General features: G+C 34.7%; 1 protein-coding gene across 2 annotated transcripts in view; it reads right to left on the bottom strand.

The window, feature by feature from the left end:
* LOC132550680 (unconventional myosin-Id-like) overlaps positions 1-19,368 on the bottom strand; it is a 54,161-nt gene that overhangs the window by 15,301 nt on the left and 19,492 nt on the right. For both annotated transcript variants that reach the window (XM_060214771.1, XM_060214772.1), the window contains exons 3-16: positions 18,016-18,109; positions 12,780-12,945; positions 12,018-12,071; positions 11,049-11,144; positions 9,281-9,400; positions 7,558-7,767; positions 6,554-6,699; positions 5,525-5,750; positions 4,810-4,869; positions 3,231-3,376; positions 2,851-2,983; positions 2,229-2,395; positions 1,571-1,775; positions 802-923 (exon numbers count right to left, since the gene is read on the bottom strand). In XM_060214771.1, coding sequence (XP_060070754.1) covers positions 802-923; positions 1,571-1,775; positions 2,229-2,395; positions 2,851-2,983; positions 3,231-3,376; positions 4,810-4,869; positions 5,525-5,750; positions 6,554-6,699; positions 7,558-7,767; positions 9,281-9,400; positions 11,049-11,144; positions 12,018-12,071; positions 12,780-12,945; positions 18,016-18,109 — 1,945 coding nt within the window. The remainder of the gene's footprint in view (positions 1-801; positions 924-1,570; positions 1,776-2,228; positions 2,396-2,850; positions 2,984-3,230; positions 3,377-4,809; positions 4,870-5,524; positions 5,751-6,553; positions 6,700-7,557; positions 7,768-9,280; positions 9,401-11,048; positions 11,145-12,017; positions 12,072-12,779; positions 12,946-18,015; positions 18,110-19,368) is intronic.

The raw sequence follows: 19,368 nt of genomic DNA, 5'->3' as shown, positions 1-19,368 counted from the left end.
TGAGAGCGGCTACTACAAGGTGACTAATGGGGACTTGCCTGAAGTGGTTTAAGAGAACTTGAGAGCGGTTACTACAAGGTGACTAATGGAGACTTACCTGAAGTGGTTTAAGAGAATAATAGAGCGGTTACCACAAGGTGACTAATGGAGACTTACCTGAAGTGGTTTAAGAGAATATGAGAGCGGCTACTACAAGGTGACTAATGGGGACTTGCCTGAAGTGGTTTAAGAGAACTTGAGAGCGGTTACTACAAGGTGACTAATGGAGACTTACCTGAAGTGGTTTAAGAGAATATGAGAGTGGCTACTACAAGGTGACTAATGGGGACTTGCCTGAAGTGGTTTAAGAGAATTTGAGAAGTTACTAAAAGGTGACTAATGGAGACTTACCTGAAGTGGTTGAAGAGAATATGAGAGTGGCTACTATAAGGTGACTAATGGAGACTTGCCTGAAGTGGTTGAAGAGAATTTCCGAGTATTTACCACAAGGTGACTAATGGAGACTAACCTGAAGTGGTTTAAGAGAATTTGAGAAGTTACTAAAAGGTGACTAATGGAGACTTACCTGAAGTGGTTTAAGAGAATTTGAGAGCAGTTACTACAAGGTGACTAATGGAGACTTACCTGAAGTGGTTTAAGAGAATTTGAGAGAGGTTACCACAAGGTGAGTAATGGAGACTTACCTGAAGTGGTTTAAGAGAATTTGAGAGTGATTACGACAAGGTGACTAATGGAGACTTACCTGAAGTGGTTTAAGAGAATTTGAGAACGGTTACCACACAGTGACTAATGGAGACTTACCTGAAGCGATCCACACAGCTGTTGATGTAGCGCCTCATCTTGTACTTTCTAAACCGTGACATGATCAGATAGATTGCCCGCATGAACTTTGCCTTTCGTCTAGCATTAGCTCCTCGCCACATCTGACCAAAAGAATCAAGTTCTATAATCTAAACATTTCTTTTGTAAGAATTGGTGAGGTCAAGCTGGACATTCGTACTGATATTTTATCATGATATAACATTGGCTGTCCATTCTTTCTCTAAAAAAGACGTTTTTACTATATGTTCCTTTTATTTTAATTCAGAATCCAATTAATTTTCTATTTTTCAGGTTATACAATTTTCGTTTTGTCAGTACTTTGAAGTGACCAAATCATGCCTGTAGATTAAAAAACAAAAGAAAACAAGGTAAATATTTAACAAAATACCTAATAATTATTCAAATTATTAATCAATATTTTATAATTAAAATGAAAATATTAGTTTGAAACTTGTATGCTTCCAATCTATTGTATAAAGATATAAATAGACATAGTGATTCCAATATATTGTATAAATAGAGTTTTATCAAAAAACTTATAAAAACAGATTTTTATCAAAAAACTTGTATAAATGGGTTTTTATAAAAAAAGCTTGAGGTAACTAAATATATGTGGTAACCTGTTTTTTGTTCAACTTTATTCCATCAAAGACAATAACAACCCTTACTACACATCTTAATCATAGCAGGAAATATAATAATATACCACTCCATTTTCTTTGTTTCATTAAATACATTGATTGTGCACCTTCTGCATGAAGATTATGATCTTTGGTAAAGACCTGTCCCTCTCTTCCTCAAGGGCAAACAACGTCTGGGGTGAGCGGATAAATATCTTGGATTTCCCGTACTTAACATCGTCGTTATAATTGAACTGGTTAATGATCATTTTCACACCATCAATATCAAGTCCTCGGAAGTTTGGCCAGGTTCCTTTAGTGGTACATTTGTATCTGAAAGTTAAGGAAACGAAATCAATGTGCTTTCAGAAAGGTCTTTAATTTGAAACAAAGTTTTAAGCCAATTATATATAAACAAATGAGCATGTCAGAATTTTGGCATGGCCATTTGGATACATAACCATCAACTGAAGGATAGCTGATGGTTACCATAACAAACAAAATAATTAAATGCAAAATTAACACTCAAAATATATCAAGCTGACCTGTTTCAATAAGTTACAACAGTGAAATGAATGTTTCTAATTTTCTTCAATTCTTGTTTGAAAATTGCCACTTATCACCGGTTATCTTTAACAAGCCATTGAACAACTGGGACCTGATGGTTAAGTTATCTGATGTTTAAGATATATAACATAATGTCTGATGGCAAATATATGAACTGTTTCTATGAGTTTAACAAACATCAACCATTGCTAGATAGAAAAGATAATTTTCACTCTATACCGCTGTAGGAATCTGCTATATCCAGCCCTGTAGGCGAAGCCAGCCCTCCGTACATGGACATTCTCAAGCAGGCCAAGGTACATCACCTGATGTTGGACACGCTCAGTGTCAATGCGTGACGGAGACTTGATCTCATTTGGCTTAATACATCTGACATAGTGAGGTTCCTACAAAGCAAACGAGAATGCTTAAAAAAACATTTTTTCCAGGATTAAATGAATTTTTGAAATTTTTCAAACTAATCAATATATTTTGTTTATCATAAAATGTGAGTAAAATAAAGTTTGTTTACTATTTATTTAATTAACTATACATCTCCAAGGATTGTACCCCTAAACAGTCTAATATGGACTGTATTCCTTTTCCAGTACACCATGCTATACTACCTAGTGTCCATCCCTCTATACTACACATTACTGTCTGACAACTTGCTGTAACCACTGTCCATCTTAGTCACTTTAGTGGAGGATAAGCCATACTACAAATGATTATAACTAGACCTTATAAATAGTTAAATCATTGACAGCCAAAATGTGTAAAACAGATAATCCCAATTAACTGATGAAAAGCATTGTTTATGAAGTACAATTGTACCTCTCCATACAGTCTGTTTTTCACTTACTTTTGAGGCAAGGTTTTGCACCAGAGCTATGATGGAGTTTTTGAAGTTTGTTCCAGCTGTTGTAGGACGTTTTGTTGTCTCTGTAATTTTTTGGCTGCCCTCTGGCCACATTTCCTTCAACAGTGCTTCTTTACTGTAAAACAGGAATTCCTTTTATACCACATACACATAATGACAGTGTAGTAAAATTCTCTCGATCTGTGTTATACTGACAATATACCAATGTTCACTGAATCTATAGTACACGTCTGCTCTGGTAAAACCGTCTTGTGCAATTATTGTCGGATTATACAGCCTCGCACAAGTCTTGACAAGAGAAGTGGTTCTACCTTTACTATTTACAGAAACAACTTCTGTAAAGTAATCGTTTGCTATCTTACCTGTTGTAGAGTAATCGTTTGAAGTCCTGAAACAACGTATCCTTGTTCTTGTCAATGAAACCAATGACACTGTACTGCACTTGACCAGCGTAGTGTTTAATTCGAAAATCCCGACTGTGTTCCAAAGTCTTGTCTGATGGGGCTAGCTGTAACAGTTATTTACACGTCCGACTTTTGTTTATTATAAGTGTAATCAACACAATGTCTACTACTACAATATCAGCTGAAACGGTAAAATGTAGATTAATCAGAACAGTTCATAAAGTGATGCTAATTACTTACACAATTAGACAAATATTAACGTAACAAGACACCAGAATATATTTCACTATTTTGTTTACTTGATTTCGTTAGTCATAAACAAACTTATTGTTCCATTTTCTCATCTCACATCAATATCAATATAAATCAACATTCTTTATCTGGTAAAATCGGGCCATGATTAAAATAACATTACTGAGATCAAAAACTAACACAGAGAAACTATAAATATATTGTTGATTTTGTTTCTAAACCAAAGTCATTTTTATGTCACTATCACATCAAAATAGTTGACAGTTGAACCAGAGAGAAAACCTTCACTAAGGCACAATGACATTAAGACTGATTGTTATGAACATATCAGAAAGGAAACATGTTAATGGATTCTAGCCGGTAAATTGCAGTACTGTAATACATTGTCTGTGCAAAGAGTTTTTACGGTTTTCTAAGTTCAGCTAAGTCTCTGTTTTTTGGCTTTTTAAAGTATTTTTTAAATTCAATAATATCATAATATATATCAACATTAAGTGGTATACGGCTATTGAAGGCTGATATTTCATGCAGTTCACTATTGAATATCCTTCTTATCTAATACATCACTGTTACTAATACAGAAAATCCCCAGTTAGTGGTTTTGATTTGATATCAATTATTACAATAACAATTAAAACATTAGATTGAAAAGTAAGTAATTGTTTAAAATTGTGGAATTCAGTGCCCCCCACCCCTCACTAAAACCAAAAAAATCAATAAAAAATAAAATAAGAAGAAAAAAGCCCATTATTTAGTGGACATTTGATTTCATGGATAAATGTCACTGAATAAATGTCTTACAACTAATGATATCAGTTGAAGGACATTTGAATTATGGATTAAGCGTCCATGAAATCAATAAACATAAAAACCCCACAAAAATGACTAATTTCACAATATTGTCTAATACAGGAGACCTTTATAACGTGAAGGTTATGGTCATATTTGACAGATAATAAGCTAAAATTATAACGATAAGTCTGTATTCAGTAACATCACTGCCTACAAACTGTACATCTAATGAATAAGAACCTGATTGCCATGTAAATGAAAGAGTTATCTCCCTTTAAGTGATGTCGGCTTAACAGATGATGCCTTCATTTATCAATGAAAAAATGTTCAAGCCTGATACATATGTTGTATTCTGTCACAGGTAAGAGTAGTTCTTCTGTGTCCAGGTAACTGTGTAAGCTGGCAATGATAAGTAAGAAAAAATAAGAAAAAAGATTTAAAAAGAAGAAGATTTTGGCTGTTAGATACATATATATCACCATATCCCACTTACCTCTCTACATGTAAAATGGTCATGCTTGCCAAGTTTCTGTGCCATCACCGATAAAAACATCTGAAAAAAAAACCACATCAAATAGCACAATTAATTTAAACAAAAACATCTCACCCTAACATTTAATTACAAGAACCCCAGGGTCTGATATCGTATCTAAAAGAGGAATGCCATATCTTATTTCACATGTTAAAAGACATCATGTTAGGAAAACCGAGAAATTCTAACGACACACTACACAGTAAATTTTTCAGCTCCTGAAAATAACAAGTGCCCGATAACCCCGAGAAATAATGTCAGATGACAATGGAAACCTGCAGTTTTATCACAAATGGTTTCTTGTTTGAGTTCATCCATAATAAGAATAATGATTCCATGTTTGTGAAAATAAACCCTACAGATCTACCACTACTAGTTATGATTTTGTTTTGTGATTGTGAAATCCTTCTGTTCTTCTAATAAGTTTGAGTTGTACCAATAATAGTTTAAACAATTTTGTGAGCGAATTCCTACAGTTCTACCAACACAGCTTTCCTAGTGTTTTTATAATATTACTGACACTTTAAACATTGTGGGCTGACATTATGATCATGGGATCAGCACAACGAAACAGGGAAAGTGCTTAAACCAGGACAAGCAAACAGAACCTGTCACATTTCTGATGGACACAAATAGCCATGACTGGGATTATATTATTTGGCTACAGTTACAATACCTCGTCAGTGACCTTGCCCACACTTAGGCAGGCTTCATCAAGGATAGCCAGTACACCTTTATGTGGTTGTTCAACCAGGTCACAGATGATCTTGTTGTTGAAGTATTCGATGTGTGTCCACTGTATCCCCTCCCTCATATACTCTTCCTGTTCCTGTTTCAGTACCAGCTCTATAAATAACTGCTGGAGCTTCTCGTTACAGTAATTGATACAGAACTGCTCAAAGCTGCAATAGATACAATGAGAAATCTGTTGAACAACATTCTGACTTCAAGTAGAACTAAGCAGATTATAAATACTGATGTATAAAAAATCTGTGAAATTTTAAACTGGATATAATACATTGTGCTGTCATGTGTGGCTGCCATCTTCATTTCTATCAGAAATAGGCTAAAGCATTGTGGGTAATAAAAGCATTGTGGGTAGTTATGTAATGCACTTATATCTTGAACACAAGCTATCCCAGAGGGATCATGGTCAATACCAAGTTTGATCTTTTCCGTTCCTTTTTTCTTCTTTCCTGTGTATTTCCTCTTAAGTGATAATCTTTAATATCATATCCAAGATAGTTGCCTGTCTACCATTTGTTTTCTCGGATCAATCTCAAAATTGTAAGGGCACAACTAGGGACGAAGGAAACCAATTTGTGAAATATGAGAAAGATCCATCAAGTACTTCCAGAAATAGTGATAACAATAACTATATACTGATGAACAGACAGACCACAGACAATGAGGTGGGCTAAAACTTTTCTACAGTAAGCTTTCAGTTTGTTTCTAAAACCTGATTTCACATGCAAAGAAGTATTATTTGGTAGATTTCTGGTGTTTCTGTGCAGACAGTGCAATCAAAAACATGATATCAAAGATATCATTACATCAAGAGATTGTTTCAAAACACTGCAGTTTTATACAGATGTACCAGAGTTGATACACAAAGATCTAACATGGATGAAAAGTAAACATTTTTGTGTTAGTAAAATCTCTCTGCTGTTGTTGTCATGTGTTTTAAATTTGTAAAACCTCTCACCTGTTGTTGTCGAAGATTTCAAATCCATAGATGTCAAGGACGCCAATGACTGTGTTTTTTCCGACATAGCCTACCCCGCTGACCTTGGGGTCAATAGCCTCATTGATCTGTGCCACAATCCACGAAAACATGCGGTCATAAATTGCCTGTAAAATAAATGAAGACGAGAAATATTAAAGCATTAGATGCCTTGTTGTGTAGCACACCATTATTGTATACCATCTAATCAACAGTCAAGGTACTTCCCAGACATTTACTGAAAAGGTAAGACATTACAATGGACCATAACTCTGTAAGTTACAACTGAATCAGTCCCATAGTTCTTCAGATCCTAGTGCTCAGTTATAGTAAGCTGCATACTATGTTTTATTGGAATCCGTTCATATTTACCTAAGTTACCATGTTCACAAGGTCCAATGGTAATAAACCTGGAAAGGGCCATAACTCTGTACTTATAGTTGAATTTGTCTCATTGTTGAATTAGTCCAAAATCTTACTGATATATGGCCGTATACCAAGCATGTTTAGTTAAGGTAACATCTTCACAACAATGGATAAAGAATGATTTCAACAGATCACCTTGACCTATGGTGGAGGTGGTAGCAGATTGATGATCACAATTTGACAAAATTATACCTTGGACTGTGTCTCAGATCTAAAACAGTGAAAGGAATACAATGTTAATCATAACTATAGATATCATTACAAACACAACCTTTAGACTGAAAGGAACAGGATAAAAACAGCGTAAATGCATCCCTTACATACTAACCTAGATGAAGGCATCCCTTACATACTAACCTAGATGAAGGCATCCCTGACATACAAACCTTGCTGAAGGCATCCCTGACATACAAACCTTGCTGAAGGCATCCCTGACATACAAACCTTGCTGAAGGCATCCCTGACATACAAACCTTGCTGAAGGCATCCCTGACATACAAACCTTGCTGGAGGCATCCCTGACATACAAACCTTGCTGAAGGCATCCCTGACATACTAACCTTGCTGAAGGCATCCCTGGCATACAGAGCTTCTGATGTACTGAGTCCCTTCTCAACAATCTGTCCTCCTGCTGCAATAACACGGTAACACAGCGCCTTCTCGAGTTCATCAGGGCTTACTGACAACATGGCTGCTATGTTGCTCAACAACTTCTTGTCTTGGACAAATGCCACATCATGATCTTCACTTGTTCCATATTCCACATTTCCCTGAAAACACATTCATCTCTTGATAATGGTACATCAATAATTCTATCTTCAAATCACACAAATACAACAATGATAATCCCACAATGTCAACAGAATCCATTTAAACTCTAGTTCCAGGAAAATAAACAATCCCACAATGTCAACAGAATCCATTTAAACTCTAGTTCCAGGAAAATAAACAATCCCACAATGTCAACAGAATCCATTTAAACTCTAGTTCCAGGAAAATAAACAATCCCACAATATCAACAGAATCCATTTAAACTCTAGTTCCAGGAAAACAAACAATCCCACAATATCAACAGAATCCATTTAAACTCTAGTTCCAGGAAAACAAACAATCCCACAATGGCAACAGAATCCATTTAAACTCTAGTTCCAGGAAAATAAACAATCCCACAATGTCAACAGAATCCATTTAAACTCTAGTTCCAGGAAAACAAACAATCCCACAATGTCAACAGAATCCATTTAAACTCTAGTTCCAGGAAAATAAACAATCCCACAATATCAACAGAATCCATTTAAACTCTAGTTCCAGGAAAATAAACAATCCCACAATGTCAACAGAATCCATTTAAACTCTAGTTCCAGGAAAACAAACAATCCCACAATGTCAACAGAATCCATTTAAACTCTAGTTCCAGGAAAATAAACAATCCCACAATATCAACAGAATCCATTTAAACTCTAGTTCCAGGAAAACAAACAATCCCACAATATCAACAGAATCCATTTAAACTCTAGTTCCAGGAAAACAAACAATCCCACAATGGCAACAGAATCCATTTAAACTCTAGTTCCAGGAAAACAAACAATCCCACAATGTCAACAGAATCCATTTAAACTCTAGTTCCAGGAAAATAAACAATCCCACAATATCAACAGAATCCATTTAAACTCTAGTTCCAGGAAAACAAACAATCCCACAATATCAACAGAATCCATTTAAACTCTAGTTCCAGGAAAACAAACAATCCCACAATGGCAACAGAATCCATTTAAACTCTAGTTCCAGGAAAATAAACAATCCCACAATGGCAACAGAATCCATTTAAACTCTAGTTCCAGGAAAATAAACAATCCCACAATGGCAACAGAATCCATTTAAACTCTAGTTCCAGGAAAATAAACAATCCCACAATGGCAACAGAATCCATTTAAACTCTAGTTCCAGGAAAATAAACAATCCCACAATGTCAACAGAATCCATTTAAACTCTAGTTCCAGGAAAATAAAACATCACCCAAAGGTTGACACAGACAATCCTAAAAAAGTACACTGAGAATAAGTCCAATTACTAACTTGCTATTCAACTTAAAAAAAAAAAAAAAAAAAACAGTCAAACATCCAAATTGAAACATGAATATTAGATAAAATTTTTAATTGTAATGTTATGAATGTGACTACTGTATATAGAACAAGGCAATTCAGAGCAGATTCAGTGTAGAAGAAATTTTGAGGGAATAACTCCAAGAGTCACTACTGTTATTTAAGTGTATTGTTTTAGTACCAGCTGTAGGATCGCAGACAGAACCCTCCACAAGGCCTCAGCATTGCTGTAGGCGAATCCCATTGTCTTCATGGCAGACATGACAGCACGGTAATCATCACGGTCATTCAACGTTGCACACTGTAATGAATTGATGTCAGTATGACTAGATTACGTTTGTGTAGATATGTTATATGACAAATCCCTGTGTTAATTACAATATTCATGTCTGCTAAGCTAGATCACCAACCCCTGTGTAAGTTACAATATTCACTTCTGCTAAGCTATATGACCAACCCCTGTGTAAGTTACAATATTCACTTCTGCTAAGCTATATGACCAACCCCGGTGTTAGTTACAATATTAACTTCTGCTAAGTTGTATCAACAACCCCTGTGTTAGTTACAATATTCACTTCTGCTAAGTTGTATCACCAACCCCTGTGTTAGTTGCAATATTCACTTCTGCTAAGCTAGATCACCAAACCCTGTGTTAGTTACAATATTCACTTCTGTTAAACTATATAACCAACCCCTGTGTTCGTTACAATATTCATGTCTGCTAAGCTATATGAGTAACCCCTGTGTAAGTTACAATATTCACTTCTGCTAAGCTTGATCACCAACCCCTGTGTTAGTTACAATATTCACTTCTGCTAAGCTATATGACCAGCCCCTGTGTAAGTTACAATATTCACTTTTGCTAAGTTGTATCACCAACCCCTGTGTTAGTTACAATATTCACTTCTGCTAAGCGATATGACCAGCCCCTGTGTAAGTTACAATATTCACTTCTGCTAAGCTATATGACCAACCCCTGTGTTAGTTACAACATTCACTTCTGCTAAGCTATACAACTAACCCGTGTGTAAGTTACAATATTCCCTTCTGCTAAGTGATATGACCAACCCCTGTGTTAGTTACAATATTCACTTCTGCTAAGCTTGATCACCAACCCCTGTGTTAGTTACAATATTCACTTCTGCGAAGTTGTATCACCAACCCCTGTGTTAGTTACAATATTCACTTCTGCTAAGCTATATGACCAACCCCGGTGTTAGTTACAATATTCACTTCTGCTAAGCTATATGACCAACCCCGTTGTTACCTGGTAGTTACAATATTCACTTCTGCTAACTTGTATCACCAACCCCTGTGTTAGTTACAATATTCACTTCTGTTAAACTATATAACCAACCCCTGTGTTCGTTACAATATTCATGTCTGCTAAGCTATATGAGTAACCCCTGTGTAAGTTACAATATTCACTTCTGCTAAGCTATATGACCAACCCCTGTGTTAGTTACAATATTCACTTCTGCTAAGCTATACAACTAACCCCTGTGTAAGTTACAATATTCCCTTCTGCTAAGCGATATGACCAACCCCTGTGTTCGTTACAATATTCACTTGTTCTCAGCGATATGACCAACCCCTGTGTCAGTTACAATATTCACTTCTGCTAAGCTATATGGATAATATCAATAACTGAATTGAAACAAACTTATAATAAACAATATATAAAAATAGTTGAACATTTTTCAGGTTCAATACCATACTTAAATGCAATATAAGAAATTTTCATCAACAGCACTTCAATCATGACCTTAGTGATAGGTTTCAAATTTCTGATATTGTTGGTGAAATAACAAATTTATGAATTCTCGTGCAAATTTTTACTTAGAAGTAAAAAACCTGAAATTTCAATACTTGAACCAATTATGTTTACATTATCTAAATGGATCTGCAGAAGATAATTCTCTGTTTTCACATGTACCCATATATAGTACCTTTGGATCCCCGCCCTGTCTGATGAAGTGATATTTCATGGGGTCTCGTGTTAACTTCAGTTCCGCTAGCTTCTCATCCTTAGCACCATACAGTAACTACAAATAAGGAAATTACAAAAATTTCTTTGTTAGCAAACATTTGATTTCCTCATACCTAGCTTTCCAGACAACCAACCAAACAGTATCACAACAAAGATATTTTTACTTTACTGAAAGACAGGAGGGAACAGCAAATTCGAAAGTTGAAGGTCATATTTACAATCTGACGATGACAAACCCCTCTTGTTTGTAGCATCTGTACATATACTTTGTCACTGTGTCAGATTGTAGAAATGAAACCCACTGGTCTGTACCATCTGTACATATACTTTGTCACTGTGTCAGATTGTAGAAATGAAACCCTCTGGTCTGTTTCATCTGTACCTATAATTTGTCACTGTGTCAGACTGTAGAAATGAAACCCTCTGGTCTGTACCATCTGTACCTACAATTTGTCACTGTGTAAGACTGTAGAAATGAAACCCTCTGGTCTGTACCATCTGTACCTACAATTTGTCACTGTGTCAGACTGTAGAAATGAAACCCTCTGGTCTGTTTCATCTGTACCTATAATTTGTCACTGTGTCAGACTGTAGAAATGAAACCCTCTGGTCTGTACCATCTGTACCTACAATTTGTCACTGTGTAAGACTGTAGAAATGAAACCCTCTGGTCTGTACCATCTGTACCTACAATTTGTCACTGTGTCAGACTGTAGAAATGAAACCCTCTGGTCTGTACCATCTGTACCTATAATTTGTCACTGTGTCAGACTGTAGAAATGAAACCCTCTGGTCTGTACCATCTGTACCTACAATTTGTCACTGTGTCAGACTGTAGAAATGAAACCCTCTGGTCTGTTTCATTTGTACCTATAATTTGTCACTGTGATTGGATCCAGACTATTACCTGAGCTGATTCAGTACATACCTGGTAGAAGGAATGGAAATTCCTCTCACCCATCTGTTGATGAACAACTCGAGACTGAAATATAACATACACATGTTAATATTGATGGCAGAAGATTTTATTATGCAGCTTTTTGTTAAAGGTATTTAACTTTCATTTTATATATATTAATTTACATATACATGAAAGAGTTGATCATTTTGTTATGAAAATGATTTGATATTTCATTCAGTTCATTAAAGTTTTTAAGGGAGATATTGTGTTAAGATCTAGGTCAATTATCTCCTCTGAGAGGAGTCACTTGTTGAGGAAATCAGTGGTAACTAAAGTCACAAATTTTACGAGTCACTGGTAACATAAATCACTATCTCAAAGTGGGACACTGATAACCAAAGTCATAATTTTACAGTGAGTCATTAGTAACTAAAGTCACTATTTTACAATCAGTCACTGGTAACTTAAATCAATATTTTACAATGAGTCATTGGTAACTCAAGTCATTAATTTACGAGTCAGTGGTAACTTTGGTCACTATTTTACGAGTCAGTGGCAACTATTTTACAGCAAGCCATGGGTAACTTGAGTCCACTGATAACTGATAACCAAAGTCATGATTTTACAGTGAGTCATTAGTAACTTAAGTTACTACTTTACAATGAGTCACTGGTACCTCAAGTCACTTTTTTAAAGCAAGTTACAGGGAGTCACTGGTAACCAAAGTGACTATTTCAAAGTGAGTCACTGTTAACTTACAATTACTTGAGTCAAGTATGAATCACTTACTTTTTCTAATAAGTAATTACTGATGTGTCCACCAATAGGATCACCTTTGAAGTCAAAGTTGATATCCATGTACTTGCCAAAACGACTGGAATTGTCATTACGATTGGTTTTTGCGTTTCCAAATGCTTCAAGGATGATGTTAGATTTGATGAGAACATCCTTTACTCTGAAAATATTTTAATATCAATGAAAGCAAACACATATTGACATGTCAACACAAATTTATATACTGTGTAATTGCTTACAGCCATGAGTGTTTTTAATTTGCTAAATTTGCAAATTCATTATAATTATTTTTGTCTTTTTTTTAATGCTAATCAAGGTTTACAAGTCGCATCACATATCAGATATTAAGACAACTTGATATCACACAATGTCTGTCCAATTTTTTATAATGATAGAAACACATTTATTAACATTTTTACTTTATTTTTGCCAGAGGAGAGTTTTAAGACACATGGATTTCCTGAAATAGATGTAAATGGATCCTGATTGTGACTAAATACTGACTCTGTCTTGAAGACGACTTTGTTGCTGGTCCAATCATTGTCATTGCTGTTTAATATCAGTATCGTACTCTTGAAAACAGAATACAAAGCTTCCGAATGTTTAATCAAGTTTAATGTAATTGCTTATTATCATGTTTGTTTTATATAAAAAGGCTGTAGAACTGTGAAAACCTAATCGTTCAATTAAAGTTTCAGTCTGACTTTGGTACCAGCTTCCTCAATCATCCAGTTTATACAATGTTAGGGACTAGGAATTATACTGTCTATTTATGGCAAGGTTTTATAATACATGCAAAAATTCTACTCTGGCTGCTTGTCAGAATCTGTGATAAAATTAGAACACAGAACCTATACCAGGTAACAGACGGATCGAGTGATCCTTTTCCGAAAGAATTGTTTTGAAAAGCTGAGATTTTGCATTAACAAGTGACAGTGTGAACAGCTGTTTAACGTTGCCCAGCATGATGGCTGTTTAATATTGACTTCTACTGTAATAGTGAACAGACCCTCGGCAATGGATGTCTACAGGACAGGCTTACTATATCAATCAATACCAGCCAGTTACATGACAAGTTTAGATATTGTGCTGTAATCTTGTTCCAAAATATTTCAGCATTACAAATCGATGTTGATTACAATGAAACGAGTGTGATATTCCACAATTACTTTGAACATAATTTCATTGTCAAAATAAAACATGATTCAATTAATTAAACACGTTCCTAACATAACAATGATGAACAAATAACAATAAAGACAAAGTTACGTAGATATAATAACTGTTCCTGTAATAACAATGATAAACAAGTAACAATAAATACAAAGTTAGGTAGATATAATAACTTATCTGAATTATAAAGAAAATTTCAACAAACTATTTCAATGGAAGTTCACAATGAAAAAAATCAGAGATTTTAAAATCTGGGTACAAAAAAATACAGAGATGAAACTAAATACGATGAGAGATTTATGAGGCACTAGTTGTAGGCAGTAAAGTTTGGCGTTCTAAGGTAGGCTAGATGTGATAAGGTGTAGCAGAATCTATCAGTGTACAGAGACAGCAAGGCTGTTCCAGATCTTCAAGAACAAATATAAAACTGCAATCAATATCTTTATGAAAATAAAGACTCAAAATTTAAATTGTGATTTGTTAAATTCACAGCAAAGAGATTAAAAGAAATAAAACACAAAATCAGACATGGTAACTTAATTGTGTTTAATGAGATCTATGAAATGGGATTATCTATTTTTTATTTTTTATGACAAATTCAACAAACCCAATCTATCAATACAGCAATTACATGTAGTACATAAGCAGAGAAGAAATTCAGAATGAACACAAGCTTCTAACACAAATTTAGAAAAAGCACATGGAAAATTGATCACAACTTAGAAATAATAACTAAAATTTAATCATTGAAACTATTTTTCAATTTCCCAATCATAAGATCGTTACTAACAAGGATATCAATTTTATAACAACTACAATTTTGAAACTGACATGGAGAATCAAAATGAATCAATTCAATACATCACTGAAATACTCAGTTACATATAATTGTCAAGTACAACCAGAGAAAGTGACAAGATAGGATCTATGACTGTTAATGATTCAGAGTGGATCTGACACAGAGATGGGTCTTTAGACAGGTGACTTTGCCGTAAAATCGCAGAGATGATCTCTGTATAAAGACATAGTGTTTCATCAAATAGTGCATGCACAGATAATGACAGACATTCACAAATTCTGTAGAGATGGATTAAGTGTACACAATCAATCGAGTTACCTTTCTACCTCATTCCTGTAAAAACATTTCAATAGATATCATCATGTGATTTTGTTATAAAAAATTTCTGAGTATGTAGTCATAAAGTCTGTACAAATTTAGTGTTCCAGCTGATTTGTTTCTAAATTTTTATTTCTTTTACTGTCAACAGTTTATCAAGCTATCAATTTTATATCTCAGATTAAAAGACATCACTGCAAAAACCTATTAAGATAATGTTTAAGCAGTCTATTTAATATTACACTGGGATAAAAGCTAAACCCAAAAAGAGATTTGCTGTAACATGCCTTGTTTTCCAGTGACGTGTCTTGTTTTCCTGTTAACTGTTAAATGTCTTGTTTTACTGTAACATGTCTTGTTTCCTGTGACGTGTCTTGTTTTCCTGTGACGTGTCTTGTTTTACTGTAACATGTCTTGCTTTCCTGTGACATGTCTTGCTTTACTGTGACATGTCTTGCTTTCCTGTGACATGTCTTGCTTTACTGTAACATGTCTTGTTTCCTGTGACATGTCTTGTTTTCCTGTGACGTGTCTTGTTTTACTGTAACACGTCTTGCTTTCCTGTGACATGTCTTGTTTCCTGTTACGTGTCTTGTTTTACTGTAACATGTCTTGTTTTCCTGTGACATGTCTTGTTTTACTGTAACATGTCTTGTTTTCCTGTGACATGTCTTGTTTTACTGTGATGTGTCTTATTTTCCTGTAACATGTCTTGTTTTACTGTGATGTGTCTTGTTTTCCTGTCACATGTCTTGTTTTACTGTAACATGTCTTGTTTTCCTGTGATGTGTCTTGTTTTACTGTTTTACTGTTGTCTTGCTTTCCTGTGACATGTCTTGCTTTACTGTGACATGTCTTGCTTTACATGTCTTGCTTTACTGTAACATGTCTTGTTTCCTGTGACATGTCTTGTTTTCCTGTGACGTGTCTTGTTTTACTGTAACACGTCTTGCTTTCCTGTGACATGTCTTGTTTCCTGTTACGTGTCTTGTTTTACTGTAACATGTCTTGTTTTCCTGTGACATGTCTTGTTTTACTGTAATGTCTTGTTTTCCTGTGACATGTCTTGTTTTACTTGATGTGTCTTATTTTCCTGTGTCTTGTTTTACTGTGTCTTGTTTTCCTGTCACATGTCTTGTTTTACTGTAACATGTCTTGTTTTCCTGTGATGTGTCTTGTTTTACTGTAACATGTCTTGTTTTCCTGTGACATGTCTTGTTTTACTGTGATGTGTCTTATTTTCCTGTAACATGTCTTGTTTTACTGTGATGTGTCTTGTTTTACTGTGACATGTCTTGTTTTCCTGTGATGTGTCTTGTTTTCCTGTGATGTGTCTTGTTTTACTGTGACATGTCTTGTTTTCCTGTGATGTGTCTTGTTTTCCTGTGATGTGTCTTGTTTTCCTGTGATGTGTCTTGTTTTACTGTGATGTGTCTTGTTTTACAGTTACATGTCTTGTTTTCCTGTGACATGTCTTGTTTTCCTGTGACATGTCTTGTTTTACTGTGATGTGTCTTGTTTTACTGTGATGTGTCTTTTTTTCTTGTAACATGTCTTGCTTTAATGTAACATGTCTTGTTTTACTGTAACATGTCTTGCTTTCCTGTGATGTGTCTTGTTTTCCTGTCACATGTCTTGTTTTACTGTAACATGTCTTGTTTCCTGTGACGTGTCTTGTTTTACTGTAACATGTCTTGTTTTCCTGTGACATGTCTTGTTTTACTGTGATGTGTCTTATTTTCCTGTGACATGTCTTGTTTTACTGTGATGTGTCTTGTTTTACTGTGACATGTCTTGTTTTCCTGTGATGTGTCTTGTTTTCCTGTGATGTGTCTTGCTTTACTGTGATGTGTCTTGTTTTACAGTTACATGTCTTGTTTTCCTGTGACATGTCTTGTTTTCCTGTGACATGTCTTGTTTTCATGTGACATGTCTTGTTTTCCTGTGACATGTCTTGTTTTCCTGTAACATGTCTTGTTTTACTGTGATGTGTCTTGTTTTCCTGTAACATGTCTTGCTCTAATGTAACATGTCTTGTTTTCCTGTAACATGTCTTGTTTTACTGTGATGTGTCTTGTTTTACTGTAACATGTCTTGTTTTCCTGTGACGTGTCTTGTTTTACTGTAACATGTTTTGTTTTCCTGTGACGTGTCTTGTTTTACTATAACATGTCTTGTTTCCTATAACATGTCTTGCTTTCCTGTGATGTGTGTTGTTTTCCTGTAACATGTCTTGTTTTCCTGTGACATGTCTTGTTTTACTGTAACATGTCTTGTTTCCTATAACATGTCTTGCTTTCCTGTGATGTGTGTTGTTTTCCTATAACATGTCTTGTTTCCTGCGACGTTTCTTGCTTTACTGTAACATGTCTAGTTTTACTTTGACATGTCTTGTTTTATTGTAATGTGTCTTACTTTGCTGCAATACATTTTGTTTTCCTCTGATGTGCCTTGCTTTGCTCCAATATGTTTTGTTTTGCTGTTACGTGTCTTGTTTCCTGTGACGTGTCTGTTTTCCTGTGATGTGTCTTGTTTTGCTTTACTGTAACATGTCTTGTTTTACCGTAACGTGTTTTGATTTACTGTGACGTGTCTTGTTTCCTGTGACGTGTCTTGTTTTCCTGTGACATGTCTTGTTTTACTGTAAAAATTTTACAAGTTTGTAGGCTCTCATTTTACAGTTTCCAAAAATATATATTTTCACAAGTAAATGATTTCATAGACATGTCTTACTAACAATTTTTGTAAATATATTTCTCTATCATTTAATGTATATAGAAATTCATGATGATGGTTATCCATTAATGAAAATAAATCCCGATGAAAAGGCTTTTATTCTGGGACTTGATGTGACAAACAGGGGAATCTATATGTTAGTTTCCAGAGAAATAGAGATAAACAGATGATTCTATGGTATATTAAGGTAAACAATATATATACCTTTCCACTTCCTTCTGTCCACTAAGATTGGTCACCGCGGCGATGTATCTCATGATAATTTTGGAAGCCTCTGTTTTACCTGATCCACTTTCACCTGTAATATAAAAATTAATTGGAACAGTTTATAGCTTTTTGTAAAATAAATTTGATGTCTATTTAATCTTTATTTACTTTTCAAAAATCTACGTCTATTTAATCTTTATTTACTTTTCAAAAATCTACGTCTATTTAATCTTTATTTACTTTTCAAAAATCTACGTCTATTTAATCTTTATTTACTTTTCAAAAATCTACGTCTATTTAATCTTTATTTACTTTTCAAAAATCTACGTCTATTTAATCTTTATTTACTTTTCAAAAATCTACGTCTATTTAATCTTTATTTACTTTTCAAAAATCTACGTCTATTTAATCTTTATTTACTTTTCAAAAATCTACGTCTATTTAATCTTTATTTACTTTTCAAAAATCTACGTCTATTTAATCTTTATTTACTTTTCAAAAATCTACTTCTATTTAATCTTTATTTACTTTTCAAAAATCTACGTCTATTTAATCTTTATTTACTTTTCAAAAATCTACGTCTATTTAATCTTTATTTACTTTTCAAAAATCTACGTCTATTTTATCTTTATTTACTTTTACTAAATTTACTTCTATTTTACTTTATCCTACTTATTTTTACTTCTATTTTACCGTCATTTTTATGTGAATTTTATTTCTATTCTTATTTTACTGATTTTTGTAGTCTACTGGCCAAACATCATTACCTAGATCTACTGGCCAAACACCATTACCTAGATCTACTGGCCAAACATCATTACCCAGATCCAAACACCATTACCTAGATCTACTGGCCAAACATCATTACCCAGACCTACTGGCCAAACACCATTACCTAGATCTACTGGCCAAACATCATTACCTAGATCTACTGGCCAAACACCATTACCTAGACCTACTGGCCAAACACCATTACCTAGACCTACTGGCCAAACACCATTACCTAGACCTACTGGCCAAACACCATTACCTAGATCTACTGGCCAAACACCATTACCTAGATCTACTGGCCAAACACCATTACCTAGATCTACTGGCCAAACATCATTACCTAGATCTACTGGCCAAACACCATTACCCAGATCTACTGGCCAAACATCATTACCTAGATCTACTGGCCAAACACCATTACCTAGATCTACTGGCCAAACATCATTACCCAGATCTACTGGCCAAACACCATTACCTAGATCTACTGGCCAAACATCATTACCCAGATCCAAACACCATTACCTAGATCTACTGGCCAAACACCATTACCTAGACCTACTGGCCAAACACCATTACCTA

This window comes from Ylistrum balloti, unplaced genomic scaffold (assembly GCF_031769215.1).
Source record: "Ylistrum balloti isolate Yb309-2 unplaced genomic scaffold, AGI_CSIRO_Ybal_v1 Utg370138, whole genome shotgun sequence".
In the NCBI taxonomy this organism is placed as follows: Eukaryota; Metazoa; Mollusca; class Bivalvia; order Pectinida; family Pectinidae; genus Ylistrum; species Ylistrum balloti.
The sequence above is the reverse complement of the archived record's forward strand: the minus strand, read 5'-3'. Positions and strand labels throughout refer to the sequence as shown.